Raw genomic sequence first — 15611 nt, forward strand, 5'->3', positions numbered from 1 at the left:
TACTGATAAGAACTAATCATTAAAACTCATGTACACATTCCCCCATCCATCCCCACTCCAATCCCTTCAAACTGTCCTTTAATGCTATTTCACAAAGGTCCAGAAAGAGCTCCCAGTGAGAATTATTTACATTTTATCTACTGATAAAACAAACTGGGCACTTTACTTCAAACACCGCAGAGGACAGACAGTGTGCCTGGGCTGTGTGGGCTCCTGCCTGACCTCTGGCCTCAGGGCCATCGCCAGTCCTGGGGTTGGCTGTGCACTTTCTGGGAAAATCCACACCAATGACCATTTACTTTCTCTTGATCACAATGAGGAAAAAACTTTAACCCTTACTGAGAAACTATGTGCACTATATCTCACTGTGGTTTTGATTTGCATTTCTCGGAGGACTGGTGATGTTATCACCTCTTCATGCATCTGCTGACTATTTGTATGCCTTTGCAACAGCGTCTGTTAGAATGGTTATCATCAAAAAGGCAAGCAATAACAAATGCTAGTGAAGATGTGGAGAAAAAGGGAGCCCTTGTACACTGTTGGTAGGAATGCAAACTGTTAACAGTTCGATGGAAAATAGTATGGAGGTTCCTTAAAAAATTGAAATAGAACTCCTATCAGTTCAGTTCAGTCGCTCAGTCATGTCTGACTCTTCGCGACTCCATGAATTCCAGCACGCCAGGCTTCCCTGTCCATCACCAACTCCCGGAGTCTACCCAAACAACTACTATACAATCCAGCAATTCCTCTCCAGGGTATTTACTTAAAGGAGATGAAAACACTATGTTGAAGAGATAGATGCACTTTCACGTTCACAGCAGCATCATTTACAATGACAAAGACATGGAAACAACCTAAGTGTTCATCAGTAGATGAATGGATATGGTAAATGTGGTATACATACATGATGGAAAACTATTTAGCCATAAAAAACGAAACCCCACCATTTGCGAGAACACAAATGTATCTTGAAAGCATTATTCTAAATCAGAGAGAGACAAATACTGTACGACCTCACTCATGTGCAGAATCTACAACAAAAAGAAAAAAGAAAAAAAACTCAGAAAAAGAGGTCAGATTTGTGGTTACCAGAGGCAGGGAGCTGAGGGGAGGAGGAATTGGATGAAGGTGGTCAAAAAGATACAAACTACTAGTTACAAGATAAGTCCCAGGAATGCAAGGTAAAGCACAATGGCTGTAGTTAACAGGGGTACCCTGGTGGCTCAGACGGAAAAGAAAAGCTAACACTACTGTATAGTACATACAAAAGTTACTATGAGGGTAAATCCTGAGTTCTCAGCACAAGAAAAAAATTTTTTTTTCCCCTTTAAAAAAAAATGAGATGGGGGGGTGGGACGTTCTGAGAGAATAGCATTGAAACATGTATATTATCGTATGTGAAACAGAACACCATTCCATGTTCGATGCATGAGACAAGGGCTCAGGGCCGGGGCAATGGGATGACCCAGAGGGATGGGATGGGGAGGGAGGTGGGTGGGGGGTCCAGGAAGGGGAACACATGTAAACCCATGGCTGATTCATGTCAATGTATGGCAAAAACTATTACAATATTGTAAAGTAATTAGCCCCCAACTAAAATAAATAAATTTATTAAAAAAAAAAAAATGAGATGATGGATGTCACTAAACTTACTGTGGGTGTTCATGTCACAATACAAGTCAAATCATTATGCTGTACACCTTAAACTTATATACAGCACTGTACATCAATTATGTCTCAATAAAACTGAGAGAAAAAAGAATGAAGAGGGAAAATAATAATAAAACGCAAAAGTAAATAAGCTGTCACTTTTCACCCAACAGGCTGGCAAAAATTTTAAAGTTTGACGATACAGTAAGAAAGAGACTAGGGAAAAAGAATTCTCAACTACTGGTGGTAGAAAAATAAATATACACAAACTTTTTGAGAGGAATTAAGCACTATTTGTCAAAATATTAAGTGCCTCTGTCCCAGTACTTCTGGGAATTTCATCATATAGACCCACAGGGCCATGAAAATGTCCATTGCTATACTCCATACTGAAAATGTGGCAACCATCTAAATATTCTTCTGTAGAGAACAGTGTACATAAAGTGTCCATCCAAAAGAATTTTATGCAGTTTTTTTAAAAGGTGAATTTACATGTATTGCCATGGAAATCTATCCACAATAGATTAAAGGGGAGAAAAGTTGTAAAACTGTATTAGAGCATATACTATATCCTATTTTTCTAGAGAGGAAGAAAACCACACTCCTATACTTTGTTATTGATGTTTATATCCTTTAGATACTAATTTTAGGAAAAACCTAAGAAAATACAATGACAAGTTCCCTAGAAAAATGTGTACCACTGTAGTACTGCTAACGATGATTCCATGACAATTTGTTAGTAACTTCTTTAAGTGACTGGATCACCCACTTCATCTATTTTTTTCCCTTTGTTTAGCTGGGATACACCTGTGCAGCTGGGTTGTCTTGGTTTCACGTAAGCAAGAAAAACAAAACAAAAAACCAGCCTGACCACCTCTCACCCGGCACAGAATCCTGTATGTTGGGACTTCCCTGGTGGCCCTGTGGTTAAGGCTTCACCTTCCAATGAGGGAAGTGCAGGTTCAATCCCTAATTGGGGAGCTAAAATCTCACATGACTTGTGACCAAAAACCCCAAAACATAAAACTGAAGCAATATTGTAACAAATTCAACGAAGACTTAAAAAAAAATCCTTAAAAACAAAAAAAATTCTGTAGGTTGCTTTCTAAAATGGTCAGGCCCACAACCCAACACCCTCATTACAGTCGTCAACCGGTTCAGTGTTTCCAACATCACTCCTTCCTCCTGCCACAGAAATCCACTTCCTGTTCGTGTATTTGTTCAGTCAAGAGTTCACTCACCGTAGACTAATACACTGTCAGATATGGAAGAGAAAGACAAGCAACACAGCGGCCAAGCTTGGCCACAGCCAAGGAGTAAGGAAGCTGGGTGGGCAGTTCTGAGCACAAAGGGAAATTCCCACCACACTCCAACTAGAATTAGGGCCAGGAACTTCTACTTTCCACAGCTCCTCAATGCGATTCTCAGAGGTAGGAGCCTGTTCCTTTCCAGGCCACTGTCCTGGGCCTGAGAGCAAACAAGAGACCCGGGGAGGCCTGTGGACACAGGGCTAGAACAGCCAGGCCAGGGTGCTGAGGCCCCCGCCTTCTCCTTGGTGCACATGCTCCTGGGTTGGGGGGGTGTCTGTGTGTGGAGGGGGGTACCCGCTCGAGAACCTCACCTCACACAGTCTGCTCACACCAGCAAAGAGGAGGCTCTAACATATGTGGAGGGAGGGCTGAGTTCTGACCAGTCATGCCTTTGCACAACACAGAAGAAACCAAGGACTCGCTCAACAACATGTTTTCATTTTACATTGTACAGAACGTACTCTATCTACATTTTACAAGAAACATAAAAAGTACACAAATCCACTAACTACAAACACAATTTTGAAATGTTTTCTTCAGAGCAGCTACCTGCATCTTTTGTGAACCACGCACTGCCCGAATGGTAACTTTTTGTTCACTCTCTGTTAGCGCTCTTCAATACTCAGATGTTTATGTCAAGTTATGTCTTGACATAGGTTGTCAAGTAGTAGTCTGAACACATTAAAGAAAAGCTCTTATGCATTTTACAAAAAAAAAATTAATATTTTCCTGTCTTACAACATTCAACTAGAAATATGAAAGTTGACTGTGTACTGCATAAATGGACATTCATAAATTTTCAATGTACACAAATCTCTTTCATTTCAAAAATCTCAACTCACAATATTTCCTTTAGTTTTACAGACTTTTTAAACAACACTAGAAGAAACAAAGATAATTCCTAAAGGAGGAAAAGACATATGAAACCTTCCCTTTATGTCTAAGGAGTAGTAATGTTTTCCCATCTACTCACGGCAATGAAAAGAACCCCACACAGACGACCTGTACCACCTGGAAATACCACTGAAGCACCGTTTTTACAAAACATTAGTTACACTGCCGTGCTTTTGAATGTGACCTGACGTTTGGGTTAACAAACCTTTCATTTGTTTAAGAGCAGGTTCACTTGGCAGCAACATTTTCAAAATGCTTATTTAGTTGAAATGTGAAGATTAACACAAGAAGGCACACGTTAAAAACAAATAAAAAGAGGGAGAAGATCCATTTTTGTCTGATTTGCATTTTGAGAAACTTGTTCACCACAGAGGCTTAAAAAAAATCCTGAAAGTAAGAAGCAACAAAACCCAAGATTTATCCAGCGTGGACTTACTCTCTGGAAAGTTCCCCTGGGCTCCTGGCTCACTCCATACCCCAGAGCCACTCCACTGGCCCCTCTGATGTAAGACAAGCAGGAAACCTCCATCTATAACCCGGAACTTTTATAAGAAGCCCTTCTGGCTTGTCAGCCCTTCTGCAACACCACTCACCTGCTTGGAACTGATCTCTTCTGATCCATTCAAAACCTGTGAAAATTCTCCTTCCTCTGATGGGAGAGGGCATTCCTCCTCTGAAATCGCCGGCCTGCTGGAGCCCCTGGTCCCAGGGCTCCTCTTGAAGGACCACCGTTTGTGGACAGACAGCAGGGTCACTTGTGGGTCACCCAGAGTCGCCAGGGAGGATGGCTCGGGGTTCCCAGGAGTCTGGTCCCCAGCTCTCTCCATTGCTGCGTTCACGCCTTTTCCTCGCAGTTCACCTTCTCCGGGCTATTTGATCGTGTCACCAGAAAATGCTCCAAAAGTGTCCTCCTAACCAGCAGAGGGGAGGCACCTTCTGTGTCAAGTCGGGCAGGTTCCCCTCTGCCCCTGGGCCAGCACAGGAGCAGCTGCCAGCCAAGCCTCTGGGAACTCGGGCAGGCTGCACACGGCTGTATGTATATTTGCTCCTGTTTATCTACCCCACTCAAACCAATTGGCATCCTCTTACTCATCACATTGCATTCGGCACTGGGGATCTTTGCACACAGCCCCACGCACGCCCAGGGCTGCGTATACAGGGGCCCAGTGCCGGGAGTGATCTCCCTACACCCAGACGTTTTCTTTCGGCCAGGGCGCTCCCAGGAGTCCAGCCCGGAGGCAGGGGCGAAATGTCATTTCCTTTTATTACCAAACTCCGAGCACTTTCTTGGAATAACTTCAGCTGCCTCTTCCACAGCTCCCGGGTGCAGATCGCTAGGGGAGAAAAGTATTTTCCAGGCCACATGACTTGCATTTTCAAGAAGGTGTAAGAGAATTCCGTGCTTCCTGCAGCTTTGTTCTCCCTGGGACCAAAGGCTTGGTTTCTGGACAAGCTGACTGCAGGAACTCACCGGGAGCAGCGCTCATGTGTATTTTATATGGGGCAGAACAGTCGGGAACTAAGACACAATTCAGGCGTCTCAGGCTACCCGCCGTTCCTCAGGAGGATTAAGAGAAAGACATACAGGACAGTGGGGTAATCTGGGTGACCTCCCGTTCTGTTGGGCGGCCCTGCTTCCCTCCCCACCGCCCCCCGCCCAGAGACAGGAAGAAGGCGACCTCATTCCCCAAGGGAGGAACAGCTCCGGCAGCCACTAATCCTGGCAACACCTCCTGCCGCAAGTACGTGCAGGGTGTCCACGCTGAGGACGGATTCGAGTCGGTTTGGTAAAATTCTGGGTCCTGGCTTAAGCCACTCCCCCTGCTGTATGTGCCCTCGAGAGAAAGGGGGGGTCACAGGGGCCTGCACCCCATGAGGGCATTTGGAAACACAACCCCATCGGCTCAAGGTCACTGAGGACTCTGCCTCTTTATGGGTTGCCTACAATCACCCCTCCTCCCCTGTTAAAACCGCCATTGCTGCCCCCAGAACTCCAGACTAAGAGTCTTCCTTCTGTTTCTGCTCTCATTTAGTCCTCTGAGGTTTAACTACTTGTTTGCTTCCATTTCTGAAACATGCTCAAGGCAGTCAATTCCCAGCTGTGTCTGGGTTGGCTTCTTATCTCCCACGTGCTCGAAAAAGCATCCAACTTGACCTCCAAGAAATGCCATTTAAATCAGAGCGCCAACAAGGAAGGGCACGCTTGATGCCCAGCTGTGTCTGGGTTAGCTTCTTATCTCCCATGTGCTCGAAAAAGCATCCAACTTGACCTCCAAGAAATGCCATTTAAATCAGAGCATCAACTAGGAAGGGCACCTTAATGCCAAGGGCCTCGGGCCCCAAAGCCATGCAGGAGTCTGTGCAGATGAGCCTGGTGGGTCTGTGATCGGTCAAATCCTGCTTCCTTACCTGCGGCTTCCGTGTTTCCGGATACGATCTGTCAGGAGCCATATGTGCCTGTCCACTCCTTCACATTTCCTCTACTGGGCATTGTAAATGGATTTCCATCTATCTCTTCGAGCACAAGATTTTTAAAGGTTTTTTTTTTTTACCATTTTGGGTGGAAATTCTCCCCAAAGGTCATTTACCATTCTGTTATTTTTCCAATATGAGTTACTACTCACAGTTGAACTTTTGGTGATATGGGCCCATGATCTGCTTCTGTGCTGTAGCTAAGAACGGCTGTCAGCCTCGTAGTCCCAAGTGCTTCTGAACAGTCCATCCTGTTAGCACCATGAGCTATGGGAAATCTGAAATACTTCACTGTAAAATCATTTTCCTTCTCCTAAATGGTCACTCAGACCCAGAACACAGCCAGAAAAAGGAGGCTCGGCCAGATTGGGCTGCAAATGTAGGAAGTTCAGACTTTGTCCTATGGACGGCGGAGAACACCAGTTTTGAAGCAAGAGGACTAACGCGATTACATTTTGAGATTTAGAAACAGTCTGGGCAGGCCTGAGAACTCAGAGGTGGGGGCGGGGATTACAGGGTTACAAGGAGGAGAGAAAAAGAATAGCAGAGTGGGATTAACAGCAGAGGAGGCCCTTGGGCTCCATCATCTAGAGATCACAGCAGGTGACACAAGAAGGGACCTGATGACACCATTTCCAGTTTGGCAGAGCGGAGGGGGAACTGGGCGGGGCGGGGGGGTGCAATTCTGGGGATGGGAATGGTTGGATTCACCCTCGTTCCCAGAGATTCTAAGGGACCGGTGAAACTGCCGGGACACGAGCCATGCTCCCAGCCTACAGAATCAAGTCCAAAATCCTCTTTCTGGTACCTTCCTCCTTCCTCACACCTGAGCCCTCCCCATCTAATCCTCCTTATCCTTTAAGTCCTGCCTCTCAGGGGAGTCACCTCTGCCCAGCCTGGGGCTCTTCCTTATCTGAGTTCTAGTATCACTGAAGCCAACACCACAGACCTGGCAGGTATTACTGGGGAACCAGTCTGCTCCCAACACTGAAATTGCTCTCAGCTAAGTCAGTACTTGGCCAAGCATATACTCAGCACCAAGAAACATGTAAGCTCCTGGAAGAGAAGGTCCTCACATCTTATCTGCCCACAGATGTAAGGAGGTGATGAACAAACATCAGATGTTAAATAAATACTGAGCTGGACTACATATTAACATCAGGTGTCAAATAAATAACATAACATCAGATGTTAAATAAATACTGAGCTGCACTGCATGCTGCAGTCCTTGGGGTTGCAAACAATCTGACATGACTGAGCGACTGAACTGAACTGAGCGACTGAACTGAACTGAGCTCGACTACAGATGATGGGAACGTGCTCTGTACCTGGAATGTCATGGTGTTTTTTGTTCCCCTTGTCACCATACAAGGGCAAACTCCATTCAGTTCAGTTCAGTTCAGTCAATCAGATGTGTCCAGCTCTTTGCAACCCCATGGACTGCAGCACGCCAGGCCTCCCTGTCCATCACCAACTCCCAGAGTTTACTCAAACTTATGTCCATTGAGTTGGTGATGCCATCCAACCATCTCATCCTCTGTCGTCCCCTTCTCCTCCCGCCTTCACTCCATTAGCATTCTCCTTCAAACTCTTGCCTATTCTATCTAGAATCACCAGTCTTCAAGTGTCTCCCTGCACTAAAATATTTTTAGCCTCCTGCCTGTACAAATATTATTGGCAACTTTACAAAATAAAATGCATCCTGTAACATGGAAACATCCACATTACCATAGTAAAAGAGATAGCTAATGGGAATTTGTTGTATGACTCAGGGAACTCAAACTGGGGCTCTGTAACAACCTAGATGGGTAGGAGGTGGCAGGGAGGTTCAAGAGGGAGGGGACATAGGTCTACCTATGGCTGATTCATGTAGATGTGTGGCAGAAACCAACACAATACTGTAAAGCAATTATCCTTCAATTAAAAATAAATATATTTAGTTATATTCAAGAATGCATCTCTTTTCTGTATAAAAAGGAAAACCCCCTGGTGTCCAAACAAGTCTATTTTTATGAGAAGCCTGGGCCCACAGGCAGATGGGCGGCTCATGTTTCCATGATCCTCCGAGACAAAGGACCCCCCTTGGAGGAGGTGTGTCTGGCTCACCTATTTCAGCCCTCACCAAGATTACCTGCTCCACCCAGGGGAGGCTTCTCAGAAAGAACCCTGGGCCAGTCCTCTCAAGGCTGGCAGAGGAGCCGGGATCCCATGACGGGACAGGACAGAACCTGACACTAAGCTGCACACTGGGAATCAGTGGCCTGGAAGTTTCCCATACAGGGCAGAGGCTGAAAAGGAACACAGGAAGGTGAGCTGGCACCAGACAGTGCTTCATGCAAAGGAAGACAGACACTTTCTGCCCTCGGGAGTTTATTAGCAAGTTAGGAGAGAAGACCAGAGCAGACGGCGCTCAAGTAGAAAGAAACACTCCGACTTGAGGAGCTGGGAGTGAAGGAGGACTTGCCAAGGGTGGTGTCGGCTCCTCACTGCCCCCACCACTCCTGGGGAACTGGCCATTCCCAGACTGAAACAGCACCACGTGACTTTTATACTAGCTTATGTACAGGAATTCCCAGGGAGCTCTTCGTGGTAAAGAACCCACCTGCCAACGCAGGAGATGCAGGAGACGCCGGTTCGATCCCTGGGTCGGGAAGATCCCCTGGAGGAGAGCATGACAACCCACTCCAGTATTCTTGCCTGGAGAATCCCATGGACTGAGGAGCCTGGTGGGCTACAATCCATGGGATCCCAAAGAGTCAGACATGACTGAAGGGACTTAGCACATGAGCAGGATATGAAACAAAACCCACAAAACACCACCTCAAAGCTCACTGGAAGGAGTGCTCTTCAACAAAACTGCATGTGTCTGACAAGCCCAGAGTGAAAAAAAATCACAGTAGTTCTATAAAGAGACTGGACGGAGCCCAAAAGAGAAACACTGAGATGATATCAAAGAGCCAGAGTCAACCTTTCGACTCCATAGTTAGTCACATGTACCTTCAACTTGCTTGGCTGCCCTCCTTATCTGGGGCCAACACTGCTCACCTCTAAGGTCCCACTGACTCCAGGTCCGTCTCCTTGGAGCTGAACAAGGATGAGATACAACACACCAGGCTGCCTGGCCACACTCTGATTCCTGATCACTAACCTGGGGAAGCCTTGGTGCCCCCAGCAGTCCAGCTCCATCTCCCTGGTGCTCCCCCTCCTCACTCTCCTCCCTGCTTCTCAGACTTCCATCCCACCCCACACCCTCCACCCCCAAGGATAAGCCCACTCCTGCTTCCCAAAACAAAGGATCAGAAAAGAACGTGTAAACATCTCAACCACCCACGCACCTGATTAGAGCCTTCCCTCCAGTCAATCCTAAAGGAAATCAACCCTGAATATTCACTGGAAGGACTGACGCTGAAGCCAATCCTTTGGCCATCTGATGCAAAGAGCCGACTCTTTGGAAAAGACCCTGATGCTGGAAAAGATTGAGGGCAGGAGGAGAAGGGGACGACAGAGGATGAGATGGTTGGATGGCATCACCAACTCAATGGAAATGAGTTTGAGCAAACTCAGGGAGACAGTGAAGAACAGGGAAGTCTGCTGTGCTGCAGTCCATGGGGTTGCAAAGAGTTGGACACGACTGAGCGACCAAACAACAACTCTTCTCACTGTCCCCAAGGTCAGTCACCAGGTACCCATGGCTCCTGGTTTTCCTCCTACCCACTGGCGACTCCTCTGCAGAGTTCTTCACAAGAGACTAGTCCTCAAACTTTTGAGGGCTGGAGTGGCTCCCAGCTCAGACCTTGGATCCCTTCCCTGTCTGTACTACTTGGTGATTTCATTCAGTCCAGTAGAAATACCACCTGTAGCCAGTAACTCCCAAACTCCACATGTATGGACCTAAAAGCTTCACCAGTTTCTCCTGTTGGATATTTCATATGCACCCAAACATTAACTTGTCTAAAACTGAGCTGTCTAAACAGAAAAAAATGTCACCTGCCATTCCAGTTCTACAGGGATCAAGCCATCAGCCACTGCAGTTGCACAGCCCTCTGTGAGAGCACACTAACGGGAATTCAGAATGGAGAAAAACAGGAAACATTCTGTGCTTTGGCCCTGAGATAGTTAAGATGCATATCTAGGGAAAAGCATATCTAGGGAAAAATTTCAATGACTCCCTGCGTGCTAAGTCTCTTCCGGAGACTTACACCAAGTCTTATGGCAAAGAACCGTCATGTCCGGTTCTCTGTGACCCCATGGACTACAGCCCTCCAGGCTCCTCTGTCCATGGGATTCTCCAGGCAAGAACACTGGAGTGAGTTGCCATGCCCTCCCCTCCAGGGGATCTTCCTGGCCCAGGGATTGAACCCACATCTCTTACATCTCCTGCACTGGCAGGCAGATTCTTTACCACTAACGCCACCTGGGAATTCTAGATCCGTGCACCATCTCAGACAAGGGAAAGCACGAAAATCATTAACTTAAAAAGTCTTTTCTTTGTGATTTGCTGTGATCTTTCCATGTTTGATTACATATTTGTTTGTTTGTTTTTCCCAGCAAAAAATTGATACATGTACCCTGGTTCCTCCCTTGCCTCTTTGGAACAGTTTCTCAGAGCAATCTAGAGACTGTCTTCTGGTCTACAGAATTCAATATGGTCCCTGAATAACACTGAGATTCGGTGCTCTCACGGGTCGCATTTTTTTTAGTTCTCACGCCCCCTCCCTGCTTCTTCCAGTCTTTCCCACCTTAGTAAAAGGAAACTCTTCCTTCCACTCATCCAGGAAAAAAAATCTTGGATTCATCCTTGCCGAGAATCATCTCTTTGTTTCAAACTCACATATCCTGTCGATTCTATCTCAAATACATCCAGCATCCAACCACTTCTCAGCACCCCCCATGACAACACAGTCCAGGCCACTAGCACATCTCACCTGCATTATTAATATAATCGTAGGGACCTCTTGGTTTCTTCTCTTACCTCCTAAAGTTTATTCGCAAAACAAAAGCCAGAGGAATCTTCTTAAAGGGGACATCAGAGGATGCTATGTCACTTCAGTCATGTCCAACACTTTGCGACACTGCAGCCCGCCAGGCTCCCCTGTCCACGGCATTCTCCAGGCAAGAATACCGGAGTGGGTTGCCATTCCCTTGATGAGGTTCCCCTAAAAGCCCTGCAGGGGGTTTCCTCGTATTTACAAGAAAGGAGAAACCTAAAATCCTTACAGTCAGCCTATCCTCACACCTCTCTCTCCTCAGCCAAGACCAGTTTTGAGATGTGGATGGTCCTGGAACAAAGCAAGGCCGGCTCCTGCCCAGGGCCTTTGTCCCTGACTGCTGCTCCCAGCTTACAAATGTGATGTGCTGTGCTTAGTCGCGCAGTCGTGTCCAACTCTTTGCGACCCCATGGACTATGGCCTGCCAGGCTTCTCTGTCCATGAGATTCTCCAGGGAAGAATACTGGAGTGGGTTGCCATGCCCTCCTCCAGGGGATCTTCCTGACCCAGGGATCGAACCCACATCTCCCGCATTGCAGGAGGATTCTTTACCAGCTGAACCACCAGCGAAGCCCAAGAATACTGGAGTGGGTAGCCTATCCCTTTTCCAGTGGCTCTTCCCAACCCAGGAATTGAACCAGGATCTCTTGCACTGCAGGTGGATTCTTTACCAGCTGAGCTACCAGGGAAGCCCAACCCCAAAAGCCTGCATCCAGATGATCCACATTCTCACCTTCTAATGTCCTTGCTCAAAGGTCATCTTCTCAGGGGCTTCCCCAGTTCCCTTGGGTACAATTTCAAACATTCCCACTTCCTATGGCCCTTTCCTACTTATTTTTCTCCAGAGGACTCAACTGCTGCCTGATATAACAACACATATTTTACTGACTTGTTTACTTGTCTCCCCAGTTGGGATATAAGTTTCATAAGGGCGGGAATTGTCTGTTTTCTTCACTCAGCATGGTATTTCCAGCACAAAAACAGTGCGTCTATTTTAAAGTTTCTTAAGTAACTATTTGTTGAATGAATTACAGAGAGTACTAAAAACAGCTTGCTTTATTTGCTTGCTACCAAACACCGACTGCTAAACTTTCCCACAGTCAATATTCAGAAGGTGCCCCATGCAAAGCTGGCTCTCTCCTTCACTCACCCATTCCTTTTCCCTCCAAGCCAGCAGTCTAAGCTCAGATACTACTGTTAGAAAGAAATAACAAGTCCCCAATGCAGTCATTTGTCCCCAACTCTTGCAAATCAAGGCTTAATTGTAGTTTCAACCTCTCTCAAAAAGGTGACCTATAAAAGAGCCAATCTGAAATTTCCTTATCAAAATTAGTGAGGTCACCTGCAAGATAAAGAGGGGGTTCCCTGCATAGGAACAGAGACAAAGAGGTAGAGAAGGGACAGAACTGATGTCCCTGTGGATGAAGCTGGGGGGAGAAGGGAAGGGTGGAATGAACTGGGAGATTGGGACCAACAGACACACACAACCATGCGTAAAATAGATAGTTAGTGGGAAGCCGCTGTACAGCACAGGGAGCTCAGCTCGGTGCTCTGTGACAACCCAGAGAGGGTGGGCGTGGGGGCAGGAAGGAGGCTCAAGAGGGAGGGGATATATGTATACATATAGCTGACTCACGCTGCTGTACAGCAGAAACTAACACAACATTTTAAAACAATTATACTCGAATTGAAAAAAAAAAAAGACTTCTCATTTTAGAGCAAATATTCCTATAGTTAAAAGATCCCTGCCCTCCAAAAGATTTCCTAGCCCCATTTTTGTGCTAACAACTTCACTGCCCGCCCTTCCACCTGTAAGAGCTTTCCATTTCATGTGTCTGCTCCTTGGAGTGCCCTGCTAGTGCTGGGTGAGACGCCGCCGGACACTCGTGCTCCCGCTCAGTCATGCCCAACTCTCTGCGACCCCCTGGACTGTAGCCCGCCAGGCTCCTCTGTCCATGGGATTCTCCAGGCAAGAATACTGGAGTGGGTTGCCATTTCCTTCTCTGGGGGATCTTCCCAACCCAGGGATTGAACCTGAGTCTCTTGGGTCTCTTGCATTGGCAGGTGGATTCTTTACCACTGCACCACCTGGGAAGCCCAGTATCAAGCAAGATAGACTTTAAAGCAAACACTGTTATCAGAAACAAAGGGACATTTTATAATGATAAAAGTCAATCTGCCAGGAAGACAGAAAAGTCATAAATACATGCATCTAATAACAGAATACAAATATAGATGAACCAAGAACTGACAGAAATGGAAAGAAAGATAATTCAACAGTATCAGCTGGATACTTCAATATCCACTGTTCATAATGGATAAAAAAACTAGGCAGAAGATTAAGCAGAAAATGTGTGATATTGTCGTCTTGTAATAAGACATATGTATTTGGTCTCCATTCCCTTCCTGGCACAGAGCTCCTAAAACTCTTGGAATTTCCAAAGTGCTAGAAAAATGATAAAAGTGTCTTTTGTCACAGCTAACGAGGTGACTTCTAAAAGACCCAAGGAGAGGGGCTAGTTGCCAGGGGAACCAAGAGGTGATAACAGGGTTCAAACATTTAGTCCCACCCAACACTCTGGGGAGGGTAGAATGGCTGGAGATCAAGTTCAACCACTGACAGCTCCATAACAACCCCAGAGGACTGGTTTTCTAGACCTTCCAGGCTGGTGACCATGTGAAGACTTGGGGAGAATGGCGTGACCAAAGACCATGGAAGCTCTGTGGCCCTTCCCACATCATTTGCCGAATGCATCTCTGTCTTCCTGCAGTTCCTGAGTTGTATCCTTTTAAAACACACTGCTAATCTAGTAAATAAATGTTTCTGAGTTGTGGGCCCCTTTAGCAAATGAAAGCCAAAGAAGCACAGGTGATAACCTGGACTTGTGACTGGTGTCTGAAGTGGAAGGGCAAAGGGGCCAGTCTTGCAGGACTGAGCCCAACCCATGGGAGCTGATGCTTTCTCCAGATAGACACTATCGCAAACGCGTTAAATTGTAGGACACCCACTGGTGCCCGAGAATTGTTTGGTGTAGGAGGAAAAAAACACACACTGAAATTGGTATCAGACTCACAAGAGAGAAAACCTGAACAACTAACATATCTTCAGAACCCTCCTCCCAACAACAGAATAATATTCATTCTTTTCAGGTACACATGGAACATGTTCTCTAGGCTTCACCACATGCTAGGCCATAAAACAAACCTCAGTTCACTTAAAATAACAGAAATAACACAAAGTATGATCTCTGACAACAATGGAATCAGAAATCAGTAACAGAAAGAATTTGGGGACATTTACAAATACGTGGAAATTAAACAACACACTCCGAAATAACCCAAGGGTCAAAGAAGAAATCAACAGATTAGGAAATATTTTGAGATGAATGAAAATGAAGACACAACATACGATAAGACAAAACTTATGGGATGCAGGTAAGGCAGTGCTTGGAGAGAAACTTACAGCTGTGAATTTCTCCATTAAGAAAGAAGGATCTCAAATTGATCATCTAAACTTCTGCCTAAGATACTGGAAAAGAAAGACGAAACCTAAAGCAAGCAGAAGGGAGGTGTATCCGTGTCCCATGAGGTAACAAAACACCATACACTGAGTATTAGAAATTTAACCTCTCACCACTCTCGAGGCTAGAAGTCAAGATTTTCCTTTTTTGGGACTCTGAAGAAGAATCTCTTCCACATCCGTCTCCTACCTCCTGGTGGATGCTGACAAGCTTTAGCACTTCTTTGTTTAGGAAAGCATCACTCCAATCTGTCTCTGTAATCACATGGCTTCCTCTTCTCTGTGTCTTCACATGGTGTCCTTATACCAACATCAGTGACTAGACTCAGGGCCCACTGTAATGCCGTAGGAGGGCCTCCCTGGTGGCTCAAATGGTAAAGAATCTGCCTGCAACGTAGGAGACGTGGGTTCGATTCCAGGGTGGGAAGATATCCTGGAAAAGGAAATGGCAACCCACTGCAGTATTCTTGCCTGGAGAATCCCATGGATAGAGGAGCCTGGAGGGCTACAGTCCATGGGGTCGCTAAGAGTCGGACACAATTGAGCAACTTCACTTTCACTTTTCCCCTTCATGCACTGGAGAAGGAAATGGCAACCCACTCCAGTGTTCTTGCCTGGAGAATCCCAGAGATGGCGGAGCCTGGTGGGCTGCTGTCTATGGGGTCGCACAGAGTCGGACATGACTGAAGCGACTTAGCAGCAGCTTAGCAGCAGCAACATCGTACTTCACGGTGAAAGGCTAAAAGCTTTCCCCCTAAGATCAGGAAGAAGACAAAA

General features: G+C 46.2%; 1 protein-coding gene across 6 annotated transcripts in view; it reads right to left on the minus strand.

The window, feature by feature from the left end:
• ATP7B (ATPase copper transporting beta) overlaps positions 1-15611 on the minus strand; it is a 70485-nt gene that overhangs the window by 45141 nt on the left and 9733 nt on the right. Inside the window, exon 1 of one of the 6 annotated variants that reach the window (XM_081547625.1) lies at positions 4448-5074. The exons of the other annotated variants lie outside the window; for them this stretch is intronic. Coding sequence (XP_081403751.1) covers positions 4448-4681 — 234 coding nt within the window. The 5' untranslated portion in view covers positions 4682-5074. Of the gene's footprint in view, positions 1-4447; positions 5075-15611 lie in introns of those variants that run through there. 6 annotated transcript variants of the gene reach the window in all.

This window comes from Giraffa tippelskirchi, chromosome 12 (assembly GCF_054371585.1).
Source record: "Giraffa tippelskirchi isolate mGirTip1 chromosome 12, T2T-mGirTip1v1.2.pri, whole genome shotgun sequence".
NCBI classification, from domain to species: domain Eukaryota; kingdom Metazoa; phylum Chordata; class Mammalia; order Artiodactyla; family Giraffidae; genus Giraffa; species Giraffa tippelskirchi.